The sequence below is a fragment of the Salvelinus namaycush genome, chromosome 42 (genome assembly GCF_016432855.1).
Source record: "Salvelinus namaycush isolate Seneca chromosome 42, SaNama_1.0, whole genome shotgun sequence".
Classification (NCBI taxonomy): domain Eukaryota; kingdom Metazoa; phylum Chordata; class Actinopteri; order Salmoniformes; family Salmonidae; genus Salvelinus; species Salvelinus namaycush.
In genome coordinates this window covers 10558500-10585240 of record NC_052348.1, presented here as the reverse complement: position 1 = coordinate 10585240, position 26741 = coordinate 10558500, and the positions used below count along the sequence as shown (strand labels likewise).

At 45.1% G+C, this 26741-nt stretch overlaps 1 protein-coding gene across 1 annotated transcript in view; it reads right to left on the bottom strand.

Moving 5' to 3' along the window:
• Positions 1–25399, bottom strand: part of LOC120034738 (glycine receptor subunit alpha-3-like) — a 62498-nt gene extending 37099 nt beyond the window's left edge. Inside the window, exons 1-6 of the mRNA XM_038981341.1 lie at positions 25371–25399; positions 24451–24581; positions 21992–22059; positions 12977–13200; positions 6139–6221; positions 1747–1884 (exon numbers count right to left, since the gene is read on the bottom strand). Coding sequence (XP_038837269.1) covers positions 1747–1884; positions 6139–6221; positions 12977–13200; positions 21992–22059; positions 24451–24581; positions 25371–25399 — 673 coding nt within the window. The remainder of the gene's footprint in view (positions 1–1746; positions 1885–6138; positions 6222–12976; positions 13201–21991; positions 22060–24450; positions 24582–25370) is intronic.
• Between the last annotated feature and the right edge of the window lie 1342 nt (positions 25400–26741).

The following is a 26741-nucleotide window of genomic DNA, read 5'->3' as shown; positions in this document are numbered from 1 at the left end:
TCTCTCTGTACTCCCCTTTCTCTCTGTCCCCCCCTCTCTCTCTGTACTCCCCTTTCTCTCTGCCCCCCCCTCTCTCTCTGTACTCCCCCTTCTCTCTGTCCCCCCCTCTCTCTCTGTACTCCCCCTTCTCTCTGTCTCCCCCCTCTCTCTGTCCCCCCCCCTCTTTGCTCCCCCCCTTTTCTCTGTCCCCCCCTTCTCTCTCACCCCCCCTTCTCTCTCACCCCTCCTCTCTCCCTGCCTCCATCCATCCACCCACCCATCCATCCAAGCCTCTTCAATTCTCTCTGCTGCTCTCTCAGTCATCTAAAAATACATCTTCGTTTCCTTTTCTCCCTCTCGTTAATTGAAGCACAACATAATCCTAATTAGCCAGGAATGAGGAAGCAGACGTGCTAAGGCGTGAGGAAGCGTTGGCAATAAGGACATGACAGGCCCATGAAAGATGCAGGTAGAAGAAACTACATTATTCAGCCTGCAATGCCTCCTTCCTCACTGTGTACTTTACTTCACTGACTGAATAAGGCCACACTTAGGATGCATCTGAAATAGGGCCTGGTCAAAAGTAGTGCACTATATAGGGAATATGCGCGCCATTTCGGACACACCCTCACTCTAGCTAGGGCTGTGGTAGACTGGAGCCTCACACTTCATTGGGCACTTCCCTGGCTGGCTGGCTGGCTGACTGTAAACAAGTCTATAGTTACATTAGACAGGCAGCCCAGTTCTGATCTTTTTCCCACTAATTGGTATTTTGACCAATCAGATCAGTTCTAAAAAAGATCTGACGTGAGAACATCTGATTTGATTGGTTAAAAGACCAATTAGTGGAAAAAATATCCGAATTGGGCTGCCTGTCTAAACACAGCCAAAGAAGCTGAACAAGGCCTCACTTAGGCCTAGGATGAATCTAGCACTACAGTTAGCTGTGAAAGCAGTGCAGCGATTGTGTTGTTATGAGAAGGAAGAAAAAGTTGGCTTTTTGAGTGAGAATCGTGTTTCGTGACATTGCTCTCCAAATGGTAATAGTAAAAAATGATAATAAGGCCAAACGTATAATATTGGATCGTGGTGCAGTTAGCTGGAGACGTGGAGTTAGAGACCTGCAGTTATTTTTCTGTTATGTGAAAGAAGACCAAGGTTGAATTCCCGAATTGGAACCGTGTTCTCTGACATTGCTGGTTGTAAGAAACGGCAATAGAGCTCTGCTGATGTCGAGAATGTTGTGAGCCATACACCATGTTCAGTCTGTGAATATTGAAACCATCTTGAATTGAGTTAAAAAGGCCTTACTGTTTCGGCTCAAAGCCATTTAGATGAGCAATATGAATTTTCTACTTTTCAAATGTAGATGTAAATGTACATTCATAAATGTCAATTCATGAATTGTTCATTCTTTCAACGATGTAGTCAAGCTAATCGCCACTAAGATGAACACGTCACCATCAACAATTCTGTTTTCTTTGAATGAGTCACAGGTTTCCAAAGCAGAAGCGTGAAGACGCTTGTCCCACCATTATTCTTAGCGTTGGTGTTGATGATGCCATACGAAAACATATTTAGATTTCACAATAAGAGGTCCCATCTTTCAACTCTAACTGTGTGGAACAGCCTGAGGAAGGCTCTGTGCATATTCACTAAACCTCATCACATAATTGTAGCCTAATTTGGGATGGAAGATTATTTTGAGTGTTTCTGCACAGTCCGACTGCAATGGACTCGACCTCAAACACTCCCATTGTATCTTACCTGTGTTATAGTGCTTGGTGCAGTATCTCAGATCCGTCTCGTCCTTCATTATGAACTGTGGGAGGGTCAACCCATCAGCTACTTGGACTGGTCCATTCTCCTGCCACTCAAAGATCAGGTCATTCATTGTGTAGCCAACTGGAAAAGAAGAGAGGCGGGACATGCAATCAGATAATATAGCCTAGGCCCGGGTTACTGTACAGTAAAAGCACTGTGTGTCAACAGCTGACGTAAAAAAGTCTTTATAAATACATATTCACTTAATGATTTATACATCTCATATCTCCACCTAGACCAGATTTATGGGAAGATCAAAACATCATGGATACCCTTTGTGTTATATGCTGTATCATACATGAAATGTCAACGCTATAGATTACACTGCATCAAGGATAAGTTGTTCATGTCAATAGATCAACCAGGAATCAATGTTGCTAATGTCGCACTGTCTTCTGTGCTAAAGGAATAAGCACTGACAGACTTCATGGGCCAATCCACTATTTAGTATGCCAATCCACAACAACCGTGGATTATAATGGTTTATCCATTCAAAAATGGGTAATTCAGGCAATGATTTACCAGGATGACTGATGCCTTACAGATAACGGAGTGATTGACGTGAAAGGAGGAGGGATGGAATGTATGACTGATGTCTTACAGATAACGGAGTGATTGACGTGAAAGGAGGAGGGATGGAAAGTATTCTAATGTAATCAGATGAACAAAACGGGCCTGATTCCAAAGCCATGTTGACTTTACGATGATATCTCAGGAAATGCATGTAAAACTGGGACCTTGAAATGGGGGAAAAAGGGAATCCATTAGTTTATTCCTCGGAATAAGGTCATGTCAATAGATCAACCAGGAATCAATGTTGCTAATGTCGCACTGTCTTCTGTGCTAAAGGAATAAGCACTGACAGACTTCATGGGCCAATCCACTATTTAGTATGCCAATCCACAACAACCGTGGATTATAATGGTTTATCCATTCAAAAATGGGTAATTCAGGCAATGATTTACCAGGATGACTGATGCCTTACAGATAACGGAGTGATTGACGTGAAAGGAGGAGGGATGGAATGTATGACTGATGTCTTACAGATAACGGAGTGATTGACGTGAAAGGAGGAGGGATGGAAAGTATTCTAATGTAATCAGATGAACAAAACGGGCCTGATTCCAAAGCCATGTTGACTTTACGATGATATCTCAGGAAATGCATGTAAAACTGGGACCTTGAAATGGGGGAAAAAGGGAATCCATTAGTTTATTCCTCGGAATAAGGTCCCAGTTGACTGAGTTCTCGTCATCCTAATGACCTCTTTCCATTTGAAACATTAACATCTCCTATGGTGTCCATCAGCCAGCTACAGGGAACGGGCATTCTAACAGGTATGCACTGTTGTGCAAGACGAAAGAGCTATCCAGTCTCCAGTAGGAAAATATATATCTTTGAACGTAAGGACACTGAAGACACCGACAAGAGTTAAATAATCAAGAGAAATTATATGAAATATCTGCAGCTGGATATAGAAGCATCTTGAATATATCTCAACCTTGCATGTAGGCTATTTATCTTTAACCCGAAGTATCCCATGATGCAGTTCACCAGCCCAGGGGACTAGGCAGTGCAGACATTTGGGTTAATATTGGGAGATGAAATGAGTCAAAGCAGCCTCCGCAGTATGAGTCAATGTACTGTAGTCACAACATGACTCAGAACTTCCTCTGCTCCTACGTTCCTATTGGTTCGCACTAATGGCTGCTTTTCTAATGCCAGTTTACGTCTGACGGTGGTGGATGAGGTGAGTTTCCCCCTATGTGTGTTTCCCCTATGTTAAGCACTTGGAGCATCTGGAAAAGCACCATGCAAATCCAATAAATGATGACATTATTAGGATAAATACCCGCCATGCATACATTCTAAATGACGCTACAGTATCCTTACAGACCGACCATCATAGCCATTCATTATAATTGATAAGATTTCATAAATGACATAAAATAACCCATGCCTATCTATTTCCCTCCATTCCAGACACTGGGCATTGACCCATCAACGTCATTCCCTTTCCACTTTGAACTCACATTTCAATGGCTAAAGCCAGCCAGAAGGGCCTCACCAACTGTGGTACATAAAATAATGAAATAACGCGAGGCCGTACAAATGAAGACAAATGATCTCCCCAAGCATTAAACAGTACAGCGCCATGGTAACTATCCCCCCGGGCCGCAACTACACTGGAACGGACAGGGTGTGTAAAAATGTATAAAACAATTAATGATGGTGCTCCATGTAATTATAGCGTCTTCTTTCCACATGTTAGAGAGGTGTAGAGGGGGGAGGAACGGGTGAGGGGAGGAGGAGAGGGAGGACGGGGAGGAGACGGGAGAGTTAGAGGAGACCGAGGGAGGGGGGGGGGGTCATTTAGCATGGTCATTACTATTAATATAAATTAATCCACCCTCTGCCGCCCCTCTGAACATATTTAATTTGTAGGTAATGAAGGGAGACATAAAGGAGGGCTTCCTACTCGCTATCGGACATTGATTCACTTCCCACTAACTGCAGTGTCTTCCACTATGTCTCCCACATCCGGCCATGTATGCTAACCTATGCCTATACCCAAGTCAAATTATACGCTTTCCTCAACACAGTACCTTGCCTATTAAAAATAGAGTCAAATCCAGAGTCAATTCAAGTTCAGACCAAGTTATAGCACATCATACAGAATGTTACAATACATTATTCATATTACATCATATGTGCTCCCTCTGTATTCCTTCAATATATTCCTCAAGTCATTGACTCCAATTCATGCTGATTGGAGTGTTTCTACATGATCGTCCGTGGGTTAACGTGCTTGGCCTATCTGATCCAAGCCGTTCAGCGGCTGGCTGAGCAGAGCAGGCTTTAGTTTAGTGGGTCCAGCGTGCCCACTGCTGCTAGCTCTGTGGGAGTAAAGTGTTATCCTGTGACTGGCGTTATCACAGTCATGTTTTGACTAGAGAGAGCGAGAGAGCGAGGGGAGGGGAGTACTACAAACTCTCTGACACAGAGACAGAGATGTCCCGGCTAAAAGCCTCTGCAGCTGCGACACAGCAGCAATCGGCATGAATTATTTTGCGACACACTCCCTGTGCAAATGTAAGTATTCGTCAATTTGCTACATCTTTTAGTGGACAGCGGACACATCCAGTGCTGTGTCTCCTCAAGTCCACACATCTTTAACAAGGACACGGAACACTTCCTTTAGTCCATGTGGTAAAAGCTAATAGGGGAGTGTGCTGTCGAGAGATGGGGAACGCATAGCGATTGATGGCCCACAGGGATTGATTTCTGCTGTGTAGGAACCCCACTCACAAATTGAAGCGGCTCATCTTGATGGTTGGAGTGATTGGGACTTGAAATTCACTTAAATGGACTCAGGAATTGGACAAGTGCTACAGGTCAAAATATGGTTGAGATTATGTCGTAATACTACGCGAAGGAAGTGTATATGAATTTTAATATCGATATACGCAGCTAGATATTGATGTTTTCTTCAAGGACAATCTGAAGATTACCCCGTAAAATGTTACAATAATTATGCTCCTTATATGCACATATTCAGCTGGCACTTGATATGCTTATACATGTCTTCCCTTATTAGAAGTGCAGACTTTTGCATATCTAAATATATGTTAATAACCCTCCACTAACAGCCTTCGTAGCCTTCATAGCCTTCATAGTCAATAACTACTGGTCTACTGGCCTGAATGAGTCCATTCCACATGGCCATAGAGACAGTCCAGGCAGGAAGAGAGCCTAGAGCAGGGGTGTCAAACTCATTCCACGGAGGGCCTAGTGTCTGCAGGTTTTTGGTTTTTCCTTTCAATAAAGCCCTAGACAACCAGGTGTGGGGAGTTCCTAACTAATTAGTGATGTTAATTCATCAATCAAGTACAAGGGAGGAGCGAAAACCCGCAGACACTCGGCCCCCCGTGGAATGAGTTTGACACCTGTGGCCTAGAGTATTAGGTCAGCGGTGTGTGTGTGTGTGTGTAAGCGAGAGTCTACATTCGTGCATCTGTGTGGTCACAAGAGGACATACCACCCACACTGGCATGACAAGGCATTATTATCCTACCGAGGTAAACCCATGCCCACGCTCTCTTCACCACAAATCTTATCAGATTATTTTACCAGTGACCTCATTATTTTTGGAACTATAAAAAGCTCCCAACTGCCCGTCAGATGAAAAATTAAATCTGAACATCTTACGTAACAGGCTTTTGTAATTTTATTCCAAATATCCACGACGGATACTGCAGTCACAGGGCTATAATGGGTGGATAATATACTAAATACTGCAGTACTACTACAGTAATACTATAGTGCTGTACTCACAGCTCTCTAGCTGCATGATACACGTCTGTACGTCCATGGGGAAGTTCTTCAGGTCCATCGGACAGGAAAGGGTTAATGTCAATCTGGAAAACAGACAATAGAAAATAAAAACATTTGAGTATACATCACAACTAGGTATCGTTTGACTTGAAAGGGGCTATACATTAGGCATTCATAACTACTTTGCATATTCATCACCATTATCACGTGCCTTATGAATGTGTTAAGTATGGGTTATGAATGTGTTAAGTATGGGTTATGAATGTGTTTTGAATTCCTTTATGTAGGTACCCATCACATTAGGTGGTAGCAGATTTTCTGCTAAAGCCAGACAAAATTGATTCACTGTTTAACGGATTTTCCCCCCAGAAAAGTGAGGTGAGCGAGCAAAAAAAAAAAAAAAAAAATCATTAGGAGGATAAGGAATAACAGTACTTTACCACATTGTCCTAGGCTATATGGACATGAAGAATACGCAAAATATTCAATTTCAGACTGATTATCAGATTATTATTATTAATACACATATTACCATTAATGAACATTATTCACATAGGATGTATAATAGAATGCAATATTCTATCATATTCAAAAATTATTGAAAAAAAAAGTTATGTATGAATGTATTATCTGTGCATTAATCTGCTTAATTGTATAAACTAACAAATTCAAGAATGATTAACTGTAAACAATTGTAATCACATTAAAATGTTGATGCATAATAATGAGTTCATTACCTGAGTGCATCTCTATAGCTGAGGCGTTAACAAAATATTCATACAAATATGATTAGGCCTCTCAGACTAGGCCTTGTAGAAAGAGGGTCAATCAAGTTAGGTCTGCCAAATGAATGTAGCAGTGGATCAAATACATAAATCCAGCCATACAGTATAACCTTTCATCATCATCATCAAAAAATATATGTTGTTTATAACATGCTCAATTAGAAGCATCAAGCTATACAGATCAAACGTGACTGAATTCGAGCCCAGTAACTTCTCACCGCATCCTCCTTCGACTGTCTCGTCTGGCTGCCACGAATAGCCCCCACCTGCTGATCTGCACGAAGTGTCTGCGTGTCACTGGCGATGCGCTTTGCTCGACGTGCTAGCTGTTCTCGACGACGCATCATCACTTCAAACTCATTCCGTCGTGGCGTTATCGGTTGGCCTACTACTACTGGTAGTACCGGTAAAATGTAAGTTATGAATCGCAAATCACCATACAGCTGACACACTTCGATTTCATCAATCATTTTGACTTCAATTTGATTGTCCAAAATACTATCGGCTTGCACTGCGTCTTTGCTGATGAATGCCCTGATCTCTGATGCAATAACCATGAATTTAACCGACTGTTTGTTTATAATGAGGGACGTCCCACGTTTAACCTGGACACATAAATAGTAGGAATTTGCGCTGGCTTCAGCCATGACAGCATGAGAGAGAAATGAAACATCTGCACGTCGCCTGCAGGTGCCAGCGTGTGTGTTTCACTGTCCAATCCGAGGCTCGAACGTGATCTGAGCGCGTGATCTGAGGTGGTTTGGTCTCTTGGGAAAGCCTCAAGGGAGAGCGGACAGTTAGTGCATTATAAACAGAGAGCCGCATATATTGGCCAGAAAATAACACATCTGATTAGTAGTATTTTTTTTCAATTGGGGTGTGGAGAAAAGTGAGGCGGGGCATCCATTAAACATTAAACCCTTTTTGGTTCCAGGTAGAACCATTTTGGTTCCAAGTAGAACCCTTTCGAGTTACATGTAGAACCCTTTACACAGAGGGTTCAACATGGAACCCATAATAGTTCTACCTGGAACCAAAAAGGCTTTCCTATGGGGACAGCAGAAGAACCGCTTTGGAGCCCTAAGAGTGTACATTCACATGTATCATGCTTGGACAAATCCTGTCAAGTGTTGAACTAGTAGTGCTGTAAATCGCTGGTGAGGAGAGTTAGAAAGAGAAAAGAGAGGAGAGAGAGAGAGGAAAAAGAAAGTGTCAAAGAGGAGAGAAAGAGAAGCAGAGAGATGAGAAGGATGGAGAGAGAGACATCCAGTTGGAGGAGAGGGAATGAAAGAATGAGAAAAAGGATAGAGACAAAACAAAGAAGGCTGACGGTTTTAATTACGTCCTCCACCCCGGAGGCGCCAGGCTGCGGACGGACTCCATGGCCGATGGGATTCCTCCGCTCCGTCGTGTCATATCCTCTCAGCCTTCCATCACAGCTTTCTACGGCCCCGCCACTACACAACTCCATAACTCAACCCGACTGATGCCGTCGACTCAAGGCTTTCAACAATTCACCGCTCCGCCTTGAGATTTACACAACATTGTGACACCCCCCATTTTGGCTTTATGTTTAATGCCAGAAGATGAGAAGTGTCCCAGCTTGACTGTGTCACGTTCCTGACCTGTTTTCTGTTGTTTGGTATGTGTTTATTGGTCAGGGCGTGAGTTTTGGGTGGGCAGTCTATGTTTTCTGTTTCTATGTTGGTTTTGGGTTGCCTGGTATGGCTCTCAATTAGAGGCAGGTGTTTGACGTTTCCTCTGATTGAGAGTCATATTAAGGTAGGTTGTTCTCACTGTTTGTTTGTGGGTGATTGTCGACCGTGTCTGTGTCTGCGCACCACACGGGACTGTAGCGTTTGTTCGTTCGTTTGTTATAGTCTGTACCTGTTCCTACGTGCTTCGTGTTATATGTAAGTTTTCATGGTTTAGGTCAGTCTACATTCGTTTTTGTTATTTTGTAATACTTCCAAGTGTTTGTTTTCGTGTTTCGTCGTTTGCTTTATTAAATCATTATGTATTCACAACCCGCTGCACTTTGGTCGAATCACTACTCCTCCTCTTTGTATGAAGAGGAGGAGGAATGCCGTTACAGAATCACCCACCAAACCCAGATCAAGCAGCGGGTTAACGGACAGCAACGACAGCAGCAGTGGATCAAGGAGGATTGGACATGGGAAGAGATTCTGGACGGAGAATGACCCTGGGCAGAGCCAGAGGAGTGTCGCCGTCCCAAGGCGGAGCTGGAGGCATCTAAAGCGGAGAGGCGACGATATGAGGAGGCAGCACGGAAGCAAGGCTGGAAGCCCGCAAGTACAACCCAAAAATTTCTTGGGGGGGGGGCTAAAGGGTAGTGTGGCGAAGTCAGGTAGGAGACCTGCGCCAACTTCCCGGGCTTACCGTGGAGAGCGAGAGTACGGGCAGACACCGTGTTACGCAGTAGAGCGCATGGTGTCTCCTGTACGTGTTCATAGCCCGGTGCGGGTTATTCCACCTCCCCGCACTGGTAGGGCTAGATTGAGCATTGAGCCAAGTGCCATGAAGCCGGCTCTACATATCTGGCCACCAGTACGTCTCCTTGGGCCGGCTTACATGGCACCAGCCTTACGCATGGTGTCCCCGGTTCGCCTACATAGCCCGGTGCGGGCTATTCCACCTCCCCGCACTGGTCAGGCGACGGGGAGCATACAACCAGGTAAGGTTGGGCAGGTTCAGTGCTCAAGGGAGCCAGTACGCCTACACGGTCCGGTATATCCGGCGCCACCTTCCCGCCCCAGTTCAGTACCACCAGTGCCTACATCACGCACCAGGCTTCCAGTGCGTCTCCAGAGCCCTGTTCCTCCTCCACGCACTCTCCCTGTGGTGCGTGTCTCCAGCCCAGTGCCTCCAGTTTCGGCACCACGCAGCAAGCCTCCTGTGCGTCTCCAGAGCCCTGTACGCACTGTTCCTTCTCCCCGCACTCGCCCTGAGGTGCGTGCCCTCAGCCCGGTACCTCCAGTTCCGGTACCACGCACCAGGCCTATAGTGCGCATCGAGAGTCCAGTGTGCCCTGTTCCTGCTCCCCGCACTAGCCTTGAGGTGCGTGTCTCCAGTCCGGTACCACCAGTTCCGGCACCACGCACCAGGCCTACTGTGCGCCTCAGCGGGTCAGAGTCGGCCGTCTGCCCAACGCCTTCTGCACTGCCTGTCTGCCCAGCTCCGTCTGAGCCATCCGTCTGCCCAGCGCCGTCTGAGCCATCTGTCTGCCCAGCGCCGTCTGAGCCATCCGTCTGCCCAGCGCCATCTGAGCCATCCGTCTGCCCAGCGCCGTCTGAGCCATCTGTCTGCCCAGCGCCGTCTGAGCCATCTGTCTGCCCAGCGCCTTCTGAGCCATCCGTCTGCCCAGCGCCTTCTGAGCCATCCGTCTGCCCAGCGCCTTCTGAGCCATCCGTCTGCCCAGCGCCTTCTGAGCCATCCGTCTGCCCAGCGCCTTCTGAGCCATCCGTCTGCCACGAGCCATTAGAGCCGCCCGTCTGTCCCGAGCCATTAGAGCCGTCCGTCAGTCAGGAGCCGCCAGAGCCGTCCGTCAGTCAGGAGCTGCCAGAGCCGCCAGCCAGTCAGGAGCTGCCAGAGCCGCCAGCCAGTCAGGAGCTGCCAGAGCCGCCAGCCAGTCAGGAGCTGCCAGAGCCGCCAGCCAGTCAGGAGCTGCCAGAGCCGCCAGCCAGTCAGGAGCTGCCAGAGCCGCCAGCCAGTCAGGAGCTGCCAGAGCCGCCAGCCAGTCAGGAGCTGCCAGAGCTGCCCTACAGTCATGAGCTGCCCTACAGTCATGAGCTGCCCTACAGTCATGAGCTGCCCTTCAGTCATGAGCTGCCCTTCAGTCATGAGCTGCCCTCCAGTCATGAGCTGCCCTCCAGTCATGAGCTGCCCTCCAGTCATGAGCTGCCCTCCAGTCATGAGCTGCCCTACAGTCATGAGCTGCCCTACAGTCATGAGCTGCCCTCCAGTCATGAGCTGCCACTCAGTCCGGAGCTGCCCTCCAGTCATGAGCTGCCACTCAGTCCGGAGCTGCCACTCAGTCCGGAGCTGCCACTCAGTCCGGAGCTGCCACCCAGTCCGGAGCTGCCACTCAGTCCGGAGCTGCCATTAGTAGAGTTGTCCCTCTGTCCGGAGCTACCTCTCTGTCCGGAGCTACCTCTCTGTCCGGAGCTACCTCTCTGTCCTGAGCTACCTCTCTGTCCTGAGCTACCTCTCTGTCCTGAGCTACCTCTCTGTCCTGAGCTACCTCTCTGTCCTGAGCTGTCTCCTCTATGTAGGAGGGGCCTTAGTGAAGGTTCCTGGACCATGGTCGGGGGCGAGGGTCGCCACTCAAAGGACGCTAAGGAGGGGGACAAAGACAGTGGTGGAGTGGTGTCCTCGTCCACCGCCGGAGCCGCCACCGCGGACAGATGCCCACCCAGACCCTCCCCTTGAGTTGTAGGGGTGCGCCCGGAGTTCGCACCTTGAGGGGGGGGTTCTGTCACGTTCCTGACCTGTTTTCTGTTGTTTGGTATGTGTTTATTGGTCAGGGCGTGAGTTTTGGGTGGGCAGTCTATGTTTTCTGTTTCTATGTTGGTTTTGGGGTTGCCTGGTATGGCTCTCAATTAGAGGCAGGTGTTTGACGTTTCCTCTGATTGAGAGTCATATTAAGGTAGGTTGTTCTCACTGTTTGTTTGTGGGTGATTGTCGACCGTGTCTGTGTCTGCGCACCACACGGGACTGTAGCGTTTGTTCGTTCGTTTGTTATAGTCTGTACCTGTTCCTACGTGCTTCGTGTTATATGTAAGTTTTCATGGTTTAGGTCAGTCTACATTCGTTTTTGTTATTTTGTAATACTTCCAAGTGTTTGTTTTCGTGTTTCGTCGTTTGCTTTATTAAATCATTATGTATTCACAACCCGCTGCACTTTGGTCGAATCACTACTCCTCCTCTTTGTATGAAGAGGAGGAGGAATGCCGTTACAGACTGACGGTGTGGCAGAGCATTTTTGTCAGTACACTCTTTGAAAAAAGGGTTCCAAAAGAGTTCTTCAGCTGTCCTCATAGGAGAACCCTTTTTAATTCCAGGTTCCAGGTAGCGCTCTTTTGGGTTCCAGGTAGAACCCCCATGGGAAAGGGTTCTACGTAGAACCTGGAACCAACAGGGTTTTACCTGGAACCCCCAAAAATTGTTCAAAGGGTTCTCCTATGGGACAGCCGACGAACCCTTTTAGATTCTAGATAGCACCTGTAGTGGATTGAATGTTACGAGTTTGGATAAATTGTCCAAAGGGTTCTCCTATGGGACAGCCGACGAACCCGTTTAGATTCTAGATTGCAACTTTTAGAACCCTTTTAGATTCTAGATAGCACCTGTAGTGGATTGAATGTTACGAGTTTGGATAAGACTCGGTGTGAGTTATGGGCCATTCGACGGGCCTATAGTCTGATTATGTGATTGATGTATCAACGTAAGATGGTCATTTGATGATGCTTAGTGTAACGCACGTCGTCGGGAGAAGGAGAAGAGGACCAAGGTGCAGCGTGGTAAGTGTTCATATTATTTAATAAAATACGCAACACTTGACAAAACAACAAACACGACAAACGAACAGTCCTGAAAGGTGAAACAAACACTAAACAGGAAACAACCACCCACAAACACAGGTGGGAACAGGCTACCTAAGTATGATTCTCAATCAGAGACAACGAAAGACAGCTGCCTCTGATTGAGAACTATACGAGGCCAAACACACAGAAATACAAAACAAGGACAACATAGAACACCAGACATAGAATGCCCACCCAAACTCACGCCCTGACCAACCAAAATAGAGACATAAAAAGGATCTCTACGGTCAGGGCGTGACACTTAGGCCCACACCTCTTGAGGGTTTTTCACACTACTGAGCCGAACTGAGCTGAGCCAAACCAAGCTGTACTGAGCTAGCCTGGTAATGAATCCACCAGGGTTGATGGAATTATCCAAGCCCAGTTTGGTTAAGTTAGGTATTATAATGTGAAAAGGGTGTTAGTGGGATCCATACTGTACACACTCACCGTATAGAATAGAGGACGTTGCCGTTCTTGAATATTCTTAACAGCTTGTTGTCTGTGGTGACTTCGTGGAAATGGGCTCCTTTCTCGTTGGCGAAGAACAAGTCAGGTTTCCAGATAGAGTCCAACATAGAGGGGTCCAGGTCCAGAGAACCGTCAGGGTACTCTGTGTACGCTAACCTGGGGTCGTTCCACTTTTGACGGAGGAAGATGTTCACTCTGTAGTCCTAGTGGATGGAGGGGAGGGGAGAGGGGAGAGGGAGCGAGAGGAGTAGGGAATTAGTTACAGGTTGTCATTTGCAGTTGACTGCAGGGTTTTAACATGGTACACTGAGCTACAGTACTGTGTCCTGCCCCTCTGCATTCATCACATTCCCCCAGAGGTCTGAGTTTAGGGTCCTCTGATGCTGATGCTCATGGAGCAGACACCAATGAACCAGGCAGAGGGGCACCTACAGTGGCGCGAAGGCCGCATATGGTGGTGACACTTTGGGGACCCGAAGTCAGTACTGTATCCCCCCCTCTAAGGTCCCGGTGGTCCCTGCTGATGTTCAGAGAGCTGACATCAATGAACCAAGGCAGAGAGGACCATGACGTCCCCATATGGTGGGGACCCGGGGGCGCGGATGCGTCGGATGCCTCTGGTGCTCCCGGGATCAACTCCCCTATTCTTTCAGTTCCTTTCCCTGTTCTCTGTGCTGCCGTCACTGTCACTTACCCAGACGCCACCGTGGCTTTCTAATAAAGCTGATGCTTTATAGGGATTTGCTTATTAATAATGTCCCTTACATCTCTACGTCCGATCCCCATAGTCCATGTCGCAGTGTACGGCCCATGCCCTGTCCAGTTGAATTCATGTATAGTACTGCACAGGTTTTATGTTCCATAGGGGAAAAAGCCCTGCCCTAAAGGCACTTCAGGTATCATTTTAATGAATGCTCCAACAATAAACATCTGTTTCAGCCTTTGTTTACTTTCAACTAGGTGATATATATATTTAAAAAAAATCATACTTCATTTTAGGGGATACATCAGTCTAAATTGTCTTTTTCCTTACCAGTGTTGCTGAGCAAATACCAAGCTGTAATTACATATCTCGTCTACCTCAGCCGGGTGAAAACGCAAGACATTTTTTATTTGCTTTTATTAGATTTTTCATTAACATTTAGAGTAGATGTTACATAAAGTGCAGTGGAGAGAAAAGGACTGGCATATCCCATCTGAAGGCATCTGCTGTTTAAAGACAACGTCAGTACAGCAGCTCTCCTGCTATCAAACATATGGTGTGGTATTACCATTAGCACTCATCACTTAAAAGGGAATGACAATATCTATCCACTTGAGCTCGTTCAGAGACGAAAAGACAGACAGACCACTGAGAAGAACAGCTGGGAAAATTGGGATAGGTTTGATTAGGCATGACTGTGTTTGTTTTGTTCATGGTCCAGGGCCTGTGTAGTTGTTCGTTTTCATAATGGTTAACGTTAGGCCTCGGCTAGGGAGAGCCGATCCCAAATCAGTTGCTAATGGTAGTTCCACAATGTGTATTCGTTCAGCAGCTGATCATGAACAATGACATAGCCTGCTCTCTCCCGCTCTCTGACACAGACTGAACAGGGTAACACACCTCACATTTGGGAGTTCACTTTTCATTGAACTGACACTGGTGCTCGCGAAAAGCTGTGCGATTTCGTGGCTTATTCAAACATCCTTTTTTCTCTACTATGTGATGGCGGACAGGGCCTCCAACCCATCTGGGAAATATCTAGCAGCGGTGATCATCCCACATTCTTCTGCAATACTCAGTCCATCTCTAGTCCTTCTTATAGAAACACACTAACATACTGTTGCCCCTTGAGGTCCTATGGTAAACATACTGTAGTCTATACGGGCACCTTGAGGTCCTATGGTAAACATACTGTAGTCTATACAGGCCCCTTGAGGTCCTATGGTAAACATACTGTAGTCTATACAGGCCCCTTGAGGTCCTATGGTAAACATACTGTAGTCTATACAGGCCCCTTGAGGTCCTATGGTAAACATACTGTAGTCTATACGGGCTCCTTGAGGTCCTATGGTAAACATACTGTAGTCTATACAGGCACCTTGAGGTCCTATTGTAAACATACTGTAGTCTATATGGGCCCCTTGAGGTCCTATTGTAAACATACTGTAGTCTATACAGGCACCTTGAGGTCCTATAGTAAACATACTGTAGTCTATATGGGCCCCTTGAGGTCCTATTGTATACTTGTCTGACATGACACTGACAGTCTCCACTTTTGTTTAAAATGTTCTTCCAGAAATCCCATGTAATTCTATTCTACCATGTAACTCTATTCTACCATGTAACTCTATTCTACCATGTAACTCTATTCTACCACGTGACTCTAGTCTACCACGTGACTCTAGTCTACCATGTAACTCTAATCTACCATGTAACTCTATTCTACCACGTGACTCTATTCTACCATGTTACTCTAGTCTACCATGTGACTCTAGTCTACCACGTGACTAGTCTACCACGTGACTCTGTGACTCTAGTCTACCATGTGACTCTAGTCTACCACGTGACTCTAGTCTACCACGTGACTCTAGTCTACCACGTGACTCTAGTCTACCACGTGACTCTGTGACTCTAGTCTACCACGTGACTCTAGTCTACCACGTGACTCTAGTCTACCACGTGACTCTAGTCTACCACGTGACTCTAGTCTACCACGTGGCTCTGTGACTCTAGTCTACCACGTGACTCTAGTCTACCACGTGACTCTAGTCTACCACGTGACTCTAGTCTACCACGTGACTCTACCATGTGACTCTGTGACTCTAGTCTACCACGTGCCTCTAGTCTACCACGTGACTCTGTGACTCTAGTCTACCACGTGACTCTAGTCTACCACGTGACTCTAGTCTACCACGTGACTCTACTCTACCATGTGACTCTGTGACTCTAGTCTACCACGTGCCTCTAGTCTACCACGTGACTCTAGTCTACCACGTGACTCTAGTCTACCACGTGACTCTAGTCTACCACATGACTCTAGTCTACCACATGACTCTAGTCTACCACGTGGCTCTGTGACTCTAGTCTACCACGTGTCTCTAGTCTACCACGTGACTCTAGTCTACCACGTGGCTCTGGGACTCTAGTCTACCATGTGACTCTGTGACTCTAGTCTACCACATGACTCTGTGACTCTAGTCTACCACGTGACTTTGTGACTCTAGTCTACCACGTGACTCTGTGACTCTAGTCTACCACGTGACTCTAGTCTACCACGTGACTCTAGTCTACCATGTGACTCTAGTCTACCATGTGACTCTAGTCTACCATGTGACTCTGTGACTCTAGTTTACCACGTGACTCTGTGACTCTAGTCTACCATGTGACTCTGTGACTCTAGTTTACCACGTGACTCTGTGACTCTAGTCTACCACGTGACTTTGTGACTCTAGTCTACCACTTGACTCTAGTTTACCATGTGACCATGTCACTCTAGTCTACCATGTGACCATGTCCCATACCACTGTCGCTACTTTAATAAACAAGGGCAAAACTAGAAGGAAAAAACAGCCAACCACTCTAGATAATTAGTCATCCTCCTGTCAAGAATGTTGCTTCCATAATCCACAGCCCTAAATGTTACTCACAGGTCAGGCGGATCTCTGAGGACACACAGACTTAGATCTCAACATGGTACCCAATACCCCCTCAACCACAACTCCCTACATACCTCTGCTATCGTTGTGAGTGCCTTTCCATGTATGTGTCACAGTGAGGAACACGACTCATGGCTGTGGGCACAGCAGCACATACGTGTTTAGTTGAGCACGGGTAATCTGTGGTATAAGCAGGAAGAACCACCGGACACAGTAGAACCACCAGACACAGTGGAACTCTCTCCTGGGAAGCCTCCTATGTCACTGCATCACTGACTTTGATGACTGACTGGAAGGCACAGCACTCACAGATTGAACTGCTGACCTGAACTAACAACACTTAACTTAACCTCTCTTGGGTACGTGAGACGGTAGCGTCCCACCTCTTCAACAGCCAGTGAAACTGCTGGGCGCCAAATTCAAATACAGAAATACTCATGATAAAAATTCAGAAAACAAAACATATTTTACATAGGTTGAAAGATTAACTTCTTGTGAATCCAACCACGGTGTCAGATTTAAAAAATGCTTTACGGCGAAAGCATACCTTACGATTATTTGAGAACATAGCCCACTAGACAAATCATTACAAACAGCCAAGTAGAACAGTTACACAAGTCAAAAATAGAGATAAAATTAATCCCTTACCTTTGATGATCTTCATATGGTTGCACTCAGCAGACATTAATTTACTCAATAAATGTTCCTTTTGTTCGATAAAGTCTCTTTATATCCAAAAACCTCCATTTTGTTTGCGTGTTTTCTTCAGTAATCCACAGGCTCAAACGCAGTCAAAACAGACAAAAAAAGAAGACAAAAAAATCCAAATTGTATCCGTAACGTTCATAGAAACATGTCAAACGATGTTTATATTCAATCCTCAGGTTGTTTTTAGCCTAAATAATCGATAATATTTCAACCGGACAATAACGTCGTCAATTTAAAAGGTAAACAAGAAAGGCACTCTCTCGGTTGTGCGCATGAAAAAGCTCTGTGACACTTTAGGGTCCACTCATTCAGACTGCTCTTATTTCCTAATTTTTCAGAATAAAAGCCTGAAACAATTTCTAAAGACTGTTGACATCTAGTGGAAGGCATAGAAACTGCAATTTGAGTCCTAAGTCAATGGATACTGTAATGGCATTGAATAGAAAACTACAAAAAAAACTTCCTGAATGGATTTTTCTCAGGTTTTCGCCTGCCAAATCAGTTCTGTTATACTCACAGACACTATGTTAACAGTTTTGGAAACTTTAGAGTGTTTTCTATCCAAATTTACCAGTTATATGCATATCATATCTTCTGGGCCCGAGAAGCAGGCAGTTTAATTTGGGCATGCATTTCATCCAAAATTCCGAATGCTGCCCCCTACCCTAGAGAAGTTAAGGAAAGAAGTCAAAGAGCAAATCAATTCAAACTAGGGCCAGGAGTTTTTCCATGTCAGGTCATACGGTCAGGGAAAACGTGTGCCCTATCATAACAAACAAGGCAACCATACTTTCATGGTTGTAAGCTAGGGCACATGTTGCTAGAAATGGTCGATTCCAGAACTCAATTGATAATGCAAACCTCGACTTATGTTGCATGACATCATATATACTGAGTGTACAAAACATTCGGAATGGCTTCCTATAATTGAGTTTCACTCCCTTTTGCCCTCAGAACAGCCTCAATACATCGGGGCATTGACTCTACAAGGTGTAGAAAGCGTTCCACAGGGATGCTAGCCCATGTTGAATCCAATGCTTCCCACAGTTGTGTCAAGTTGGCTGTATGTCTTTTGGGTGGTGGCCCATTCTTCACACACATGTAAACTGTTAAGAGTGAAAAACCCAGCAGCATTGCAGTTCTTGACACACTCAAACCGGTACGCCTGGCACCTACTACCATACCCCGTTCAAAGGCACTTAAATCTTTTGTCTTGCCCATTCACCCTCTGAATGGCACACATACACAATCCATGTCTCAAGGCAAAAGAAAATCATTCTTTAAACTGTCTCCTCCCCTTCATCTATACTGATTGGTGGATTTAACAAGTGACATCAATAAGGGATCATAGCTTTTACCTGGGTTCACCTGGTCAGTCTACGTCATGGAAACAGTAGGTGTCCTTAATGTTTGTACACTCAATGTGTGTTGTGTCCACGTGGTAGCTGCATGGTAAATGTTCTTAATAACCTCTAAAAGGTTGGAAGGGGCTCTACTTTGTCCTTGACTACTATAGTCCATAGAAATACATTGAGTAACACATTCAGAAACGGCAAAACAGAAAGTCAAAAAATACATAATAAGGAATAAGGTTTCAAAGTGTCTGTCCTCCAGTATATCTAGAAGATAAGACAGCTCAGGAAATATTGATGTTTTTTTGGACTGTGACAGAGTCTGGGGAGAGGCTCAGTGAGGCAGAGTAAACGTAGGTTTTATTCCATAATTGACAAACAGAAATGCTTACAAATAACAAAGGCTAGCTTAAACTGAGTCTTTCAGCCCCAACCTCTCTGCTGCTGTCTCCAGTCCTGCCCCCCCCCAAATGGGAGCAGCAGCAGCAGCCTAATCAACTGTTGGGGCTGATTGTCCAGCCAATCACACACTTGATTGACTTATTACCCTCAGCTGGGCTCCATTAGCCTCCCAACAGGAAAGGCGCGGCAAGAGGGCTTGTCAACCTCCAATGCCACATGGACACATATTTAACCCCTGTTTTTGTTGTCACAAAACTCCTTCCATACTTCCATTAATTTTTCGTGAGAAGACCGAGATTCTCATGATGAGATTCCCATGATGTCTCATGGTCTGACAAACACCGCTGTAACTCGGTCACCTTCCACCGCAGATGCAGAAGGCCGACATAAGTGGATGCGGAGGATTGAGACGCAGTCCATGCTACAAACTGATTTCTCTAGCTTGAACTGACGGCTTTTGATGGGAATTTTCTGAATTATGTTACCTAGATTGATGCAGTGGTCCAACATTAACACAGCCACCATCTTTAATGTGGTCACTATAGCTTGGTACTATAGGATTGACCACTGAGGTTTATTCTCAGATCTGATCTGTCAAACCAACCCTCGTTGGTTGAGATGAGAGGGGGAGGATGGACACACACACACACACACACACACACACACACACACACACACACACACACACACACACACACACACACACACACACACACACACACACACACACGCCATAGTAAATAAGAAGTGGCAGTGTGTAGCCTCCCCCGTTGTACTCTATGACACAATGTTTCCATCCATCACTGACAGCAGTTCAATCCCCATGTCAAAGCAGCACTGTGCTATCAGAAGTCATGTCACAGTCAGAAAGGCTTGTCATCTGGTCTGCTGCTTGCTGGGAAGGAATCAGAGCCACACAGGGTCAGAGTCCTTTTCTAATCTAATCATATCAGACCCAGAAAGGAATACATCACATCTTTGTATGTCTCCCTTGTAAGTCTCTAACAGAATTATCCAATCCACTCTGTCCCTGTAGCTCAAACAGACTTAACCCACCCACTCTCGGTCTGTCTCTGAATGAAACCTTTTGTGATGGGCCATGAGCAACGCCTTGCGGGTCAGGCCTTAGTGCTCTTCAGTAATGTGCCTCTGTATATTTCTCTCTCTCCCTCCCCGCCTGGAAAATGTTACATCATCTCCCTGTGTGTGTGGAGGAGGACAGATGGTGATGGTGGGAGTAGGACTGCTGCTTCCCCTGAGGGTCTCTAATCCAGCGGTGACATACGGAGGAGAATGATCCCCCTCTCCTGTCTTTTACTCTCTCCACTTTTTTTCCCTTTCTCTCCAGCATGGCTCCTCTGTCCTTCACTGCACATCCCCTCTTCCCCCCCCAGCCACACTGGACTGTGAAATCCCTCCATTTTCTCACTCTTTCCATCTCTTGCAGTTCCATGCTATCCCTCTTTAAATATATTGGAGGCCTCAACATCGTCCTCTTTCACCATCAGACTTATCACATCACTCCATCAATCCCAAATTATGCCTAATGCTAAGAAATGGAAGGATTTGTGTTCACTTCTGTTTTCTCACTTAGCTTCAGATGACTTCATCATCATTTGGCACCTTTGTACATCCATGAAGGGGTACTCATACAAACACCACATTATAAAAACTAAATCACTCATACGCATGTCACTTTCATTATAGACTTGCAAAACAGAGTCAAAGCCAGTGAGCCAAATCTAATCCTTTATGGGTCGTAGTAAAAACATTTCCATCGACATAGACTCATAAGAAACTACCCAAAGCCCAAGAACCACTTCAAGCCAATTTGTCTTTTAAATCATCCCCTCATCTTTACGTCTAGCTTCACTGACGCATTTCCATTTGCGTGTATTGATTATTTCATCTAGAGGGAAAGATAGAGAGATCTCTACCTCTACAAACACCACTGGGTCTGTGGTTCCTAAGGCAGCTCTGTAATTGCTGAATGATTTGTGAGTTGCCTGCTGGTTGGGTATCTATAAAGCAGAAAGCCTCGCAGTGGTGTGTGTGTGTCCTGCTCGTCTTATCACTGGTAATGACTTGAAAGTCTGTGTGCCAGCTCCCTGAGCCTATGACTTATTCAGATCGGGACGGGGAGGCAGGCGACAGGGCTTTGTGTGTGTGTGTGTGTGTGTGTGTGTGTGTGTGTGTGTGTGTGTGTGTGTGTGTGTGTGTGTGTGTGTGTGTGTGAGTTGAGTGAGTGAGTTGAGTGAGTGAGTGAAAGAGTGACAAGTGGACGCGTCACTGTGTGTGTGTGTGTGTGTGTGTGTGTGTGTGTGCGTGCGTGCGTGCGTGCGTGCGTGCGTGCGTGCGTGCGTGCGTGCGTGCGTGCGTGCGTGCGTGCGTGCGTGCGTGCGTGCGTGAGTGAGTGAGTGAGTGTGGGAGAGGAAGGGAAGGGAAATGGATTCTTACTTAAGAGATTCTCCCCCAGGAGAGAGTGGAGAAGAGGTCTGAGAGATGCTTGGCCCGGGAAACACGCTGTGTTATGATGTTTCCTTGTCCACATTATCAGTGTGTGTGCCCGGATGCGTGTGTGTGTGAGAGAGTGAGTGTGTGTGTTTGTGTGTGTGTGAGACAAAGTGAGAGTGTGTGTACTCCGTCTTGTAGCCTGCTCACTGACACTACCCTGGGAGACACATGCAGGCCCTAATCCTGGGCCTGGGCTGGTAACACGCGGGTGCGCTAAACACACACTACCCCATGTTACACACACACTACCCCCACCCTGTCACGTTGTTTGTCATTGTTTGGCAATGCTACCCATTGGATTTCATTGACTTTCAAATATATGTGTTTGACATTGACTGGAATGAAGGCAGTAAATGTGTTTATATGAATATATACGTACCATTGTAGTCTCAGCTATGGAGCCAAAGCTGTTGATGAATATGTTGCATGATACGTTCACAGGAGGACCTAGACAGAGGAAAATAGCATTAGGAAATATGATATAGCTTCAAAGTAGGTTAAGACAGGTAGGCATAGAAATACATATACAGGGATTACTCAATGTCTTTGAGAAACATAGATCTTCACTTAAACCCATCCATGAATATTTAAAACTGTGGTTCCATCAATCCATGCCATGATGGCCTTATACATGATGTAATAAAATATATCCTGCATAGCCTTGTAGCCCTGGAGGCATTCATATATCTTAATCTACTTCCCATTCTTGATAAATGATCAGTTTATTCCCTCAAAACAAAATACATGCCAACCTACAGATGTGGGATCTTAATTTGATCAGCTGTTGCAGGAACATTTTCCCACAATGCAGGAAATGTAAAACGTGTAGTTCTTCAACTGTGTTTTGTCCCTGCCAAGAAGTTTCCTTTCGTTTGAAAGTTTGTATCTTAAGTCCTTTGTTGTTGTTGTAATTAATTCTTTACAGTCATGTTTTTTTTCCATCATATTTTAAATAACTTTCTCATGTGTCACTTTACTTACACTAAGAAAAGTCATCAGTCAAAAAGAGGGTGTCCTGCTCCTGCATTTATCCCACTCATCAGCAACAGAGCATTGTGGTAGGTGCATGTCCGACATCAATTTGTGCGCAATTACAATGATAATTCAATATAACATTTCAGAAAATGTTATATAACAAACTATGGTGTAATGGAATGTTTTGCCTTGTGTTGTAGGTTTTGACACTCTTATGTAGGTGTCCTAACCAGACATAAAATGCAATACATGTCACAACAGGTCTAAATATACAGCATGTGTCATGACAAGTTATGTCAGCTGTTATGACATATTATGATATGGTTATGACCATGTGACAACATGTTATGACACTGGGTGTCAAGTAAAGTGTTACCAAAATGTCAGACTTGATTTTCCCTTAAGAAAAATATATCAACCATTACAAAAATGTCCATGAATTATAATCCACATAATAATTCACATTTCCTGTTGCTGCAGGATTATTTCCCTGCTGTAGCAAACTGGCTCAAATTAAGATCCTACGTCTGTATCATTGACATCTGACAACATAATGTGCTTTTACGACATTAGCAGTCACATTTTTCCATTCAAGTTGACTGGCATGTCTTAAGGACAAATTCTCAAGTCCTTTCACTGTTGTTTTACTGTACGTGACTAGCAATAGAAACTGTGACCATGCTTTTTACACTACAATAGAAACAGCAATACACTGGGAGCAGCATGTACAGTGATGTCAGTAAGTGGTTAGTGCATGTAAAATAATACATGACAGGTATGTTTTTTCCTAGGAGTCTAGTTGTCAAGCAGAGCCGGGCGATCCGTATTCCCGTGGCTCTCTGCGTTCTGTGACTCTGTCATCGACAATGATGATAAAAGAAGAGATAAGGGAGTGTGGGTTTTTCACTTTGCTGTGTGTGTGTGTGTGTGTGTGTGTGTTTGTGTGTGTGTGTGTGTGTGTGTGTGTGTGTGTGTGTGTGTGTGTGTGTGTGTGTTTCTTTCTGCCGGTCCAACTGAACGCTCCACTCCATCCCATTTCCCCTTCCTGCTCAAATGTGTGGATGGATGTGGCCACGTGACAACCACAGCTGATAGATCACATACCCTGTGGATGGTCCTATTTTTCAGCTGAATCCCACTTTGATTAGCTAACAAACCCTTCTCTAGACCATGGCCTTATCACAAACATCCTGTCATGAACACTTTCTTTACTCATTGTATTGAACATGGCCTACATGATGTCAATCAGGACAGCTTTAGTGTGATGGAAAGCATTCGTGGACGGCCTTCTACTCCTACTTCTATTTGGGTAGTCACGGCAACTCCAATCTGACTCGTATTCCTGTGTTTGCCAAGATAAAAAGTGACAAATAGAAACAGAACGTGTCTTTTACTTCCAGACAGACCATTCTGTTAACTCCCATTCTGATGCCAGGCCTCTGCCATGAGGGCCAGGGCTGTAGGCAATCGGTCCCTGGGCCTGGCCAGCAGTATGGTAAACACTAGAACCGATGGGACCTCTTGGCTAAACGGGAGAGTAAACACAGTCTGTTCTGACTCCATTTTAGGAACTGTTCACTTCGGCATCAGTCAGCAGCTAACAGCCACCTGACGTTGTGATGTTGGATGTTACTTGTGATACGGTACATAATGAAAGGATTTTGGGGGTGATATGGGAACTTTATTCTGGAAAGTATTATTGTGGATATTTATGTAAATACATCACATCAGTCAATGAACCGAGGATGAACTGACTTGCTCATTGGGTAAAGAGGAAAGTTACATTTAATGTTTGGCCTGAATTTAACTTGTAACTGCCAGTTCTACTTTTGGTCAGAAACAAACTGTAGGCCTATACTGTACCTTTAAAGTTGGGCCTAATTCTGGCGTCGTAGCCTGAGGTTCTCCCCATGAGTTTGTCCAAGAAGTCGGAGGGTGACGGAGGATGCACTGCTCTCCCCCGAGGACTCTCTGGCTCTTTAGACGCCACCAGACTAAAAGGATGGGAAGAGAGAGAGAGAGAGAGAAGAGACACACAGAGAAAATACAGACTTTAGTGAAATGTGCAGCAGCGGTAACCCAGGCCATTAATGTACACACTAACTCTAATGTCCTCTGACATCATAATGCATATTCGGGACTTCTCTTTTGTGGCCAAAGTAGCTGAGCCCGAAGAAATGTATTTAGATTCACAGAGAGAGAAGGAGAGGGGTAGAGAGATGGAGGGAGGGAGAGAGAGAGAGATGAGAGAGAGACAACAGAAAGAAAGAGAAAGAGATAGTGAGGGACAGATGGAGAGAGAGAGAAAGACAGAGTGGCTGACCAGACAGATATAGGAACCATCTAATATTGAATGTGTTTGTTAATTATAGTTCCTCTCGCAGGACTTTCACTGTATCAATACAATAAAAGGCTCCATATGTTACGGTATCATTACAGCAAACCTCAATCTGTTAACTTAGATCCAACAGCTGAATATAACAGGGGTCTTTCGTGGCACCAATAACGCTCCACACGAAATATTCGAACATAAATATTAACAGCTGTCGATATGAATTTCCTAAAGGCAAAAAACGAAAAGGTTAAAAATACATTTGATACGGCATCCTAGACACCCCATCCACTAAAAGTCCTTATTCGTTATCCAGAGGGAAGCTCAGGGGATGACACGCTTATTTGCCATGCATTGGATTGGGACCCGCTTTCTGATGTTGTTCCCTCTATTGCTAAACACCCAATCCCTGAGAGAATGCCTGGGTAACTCATCAAATATGCTCAAGTACTTTGTGCCGTAGCCCAGAACAAACGGCATACACAACCCTCATCTTGTCTTTTTAGACAGAGTTTTGGCATGGGGATTTGAAAACATACAAAAAAAAAAAAAAAAAAAAAAAAGACAAGATCGCTTTGCAACAAAAAAAAACAACTGTTGACAGCGAGAGGACAATCGCCAAACCATAAACAGTGATTCTACTCCAAGATTCTCTTCCTCCCTATAGCACATCACAATGCCAGCACAAAAATCCTCCATCAAGTATTTATTCACAGCTGTCAACCCACGTTGGCAGTAAAAGTAAAATCCTGCTCGAGGGAGAGAGCGAGGGAGTGCGAGACTGCGAGTCATTATGGTATAGCCCCGTTAGCCCAATGACTAATTAAAACATCAAAGCCTGGCATCTTCTCTCTCTTTCTCTCTTCTAAGGAAAATTACAGGTAGTAGAAGAATATAAAGTCTTCTCATAAATGAGCTGGGCCACTGTATCTCGCTCCCCCAGTGGATCACATGTTAGACGGTGCTACCGGTGCTCTCTTTAAGCCCTGACACCTAGGACAAGGCAAGCAGTTTTTTCCTGGAGAGCGGTAGAAATCAGTTGTGCTTTAAACCTGGTTCTTGGAGACCCCCCATGGTGTACAGGTTAAGTTCCTTCCTTGCTCTAAGGCTGCGTCTACACAGGCAACCTGATTCTGATCCTTTTTCCCCCACTAATTGGTCTTTTGACCAATCAAATCAGCTCTGAAAAAGATCTGATGTGATTGATCAGAAGACCGATTAGCGGAAAAAGATCAGAATTGGGCTTCCTGTGTAAACAGACCTTCTCATCTGATACGAATACAGACAATGAAGGTTACAGTAATTAGTTTAAAAATATCAAACATTCATTTTCTAATTGCATGACCACATAACATAGCTTCCTTACTACTAAGTAGGGTGTAAGTGGTGTGAAGTCTTACACTGTCCGACTTCACAGAGACATCTAGATTGACTCATTTCAGTGTTAGAAACCAGCAGTAGGCATACTGCCATGCTGTCTGCATGCCGTGGACAAAACAAAAACAAGCTGGTTGAAAATGAAAACAATAATTACCAAAGGGGATTTAGGTTAAGAAGAACAACATTTGCCCCCGGCTGAATATACAATATGAAAAGGGGGAACATTTGGAACAAACAAAACGTTGCCAGCCTTAATTAACTCAAAAGAACCACACATACGGAACAGTACGCAACTGAACGTGATTGGTCAATTTCACAAGGCCTCAATTCTGAAATATAATATGTGCTCAGTTACCAGTTATAGTGTACATGAGCACTTATATGCCATGAAACGAAAAATTGTTTTTTCCTGGTCCGGTCACGTGGTCAGGCAAAAATAAGG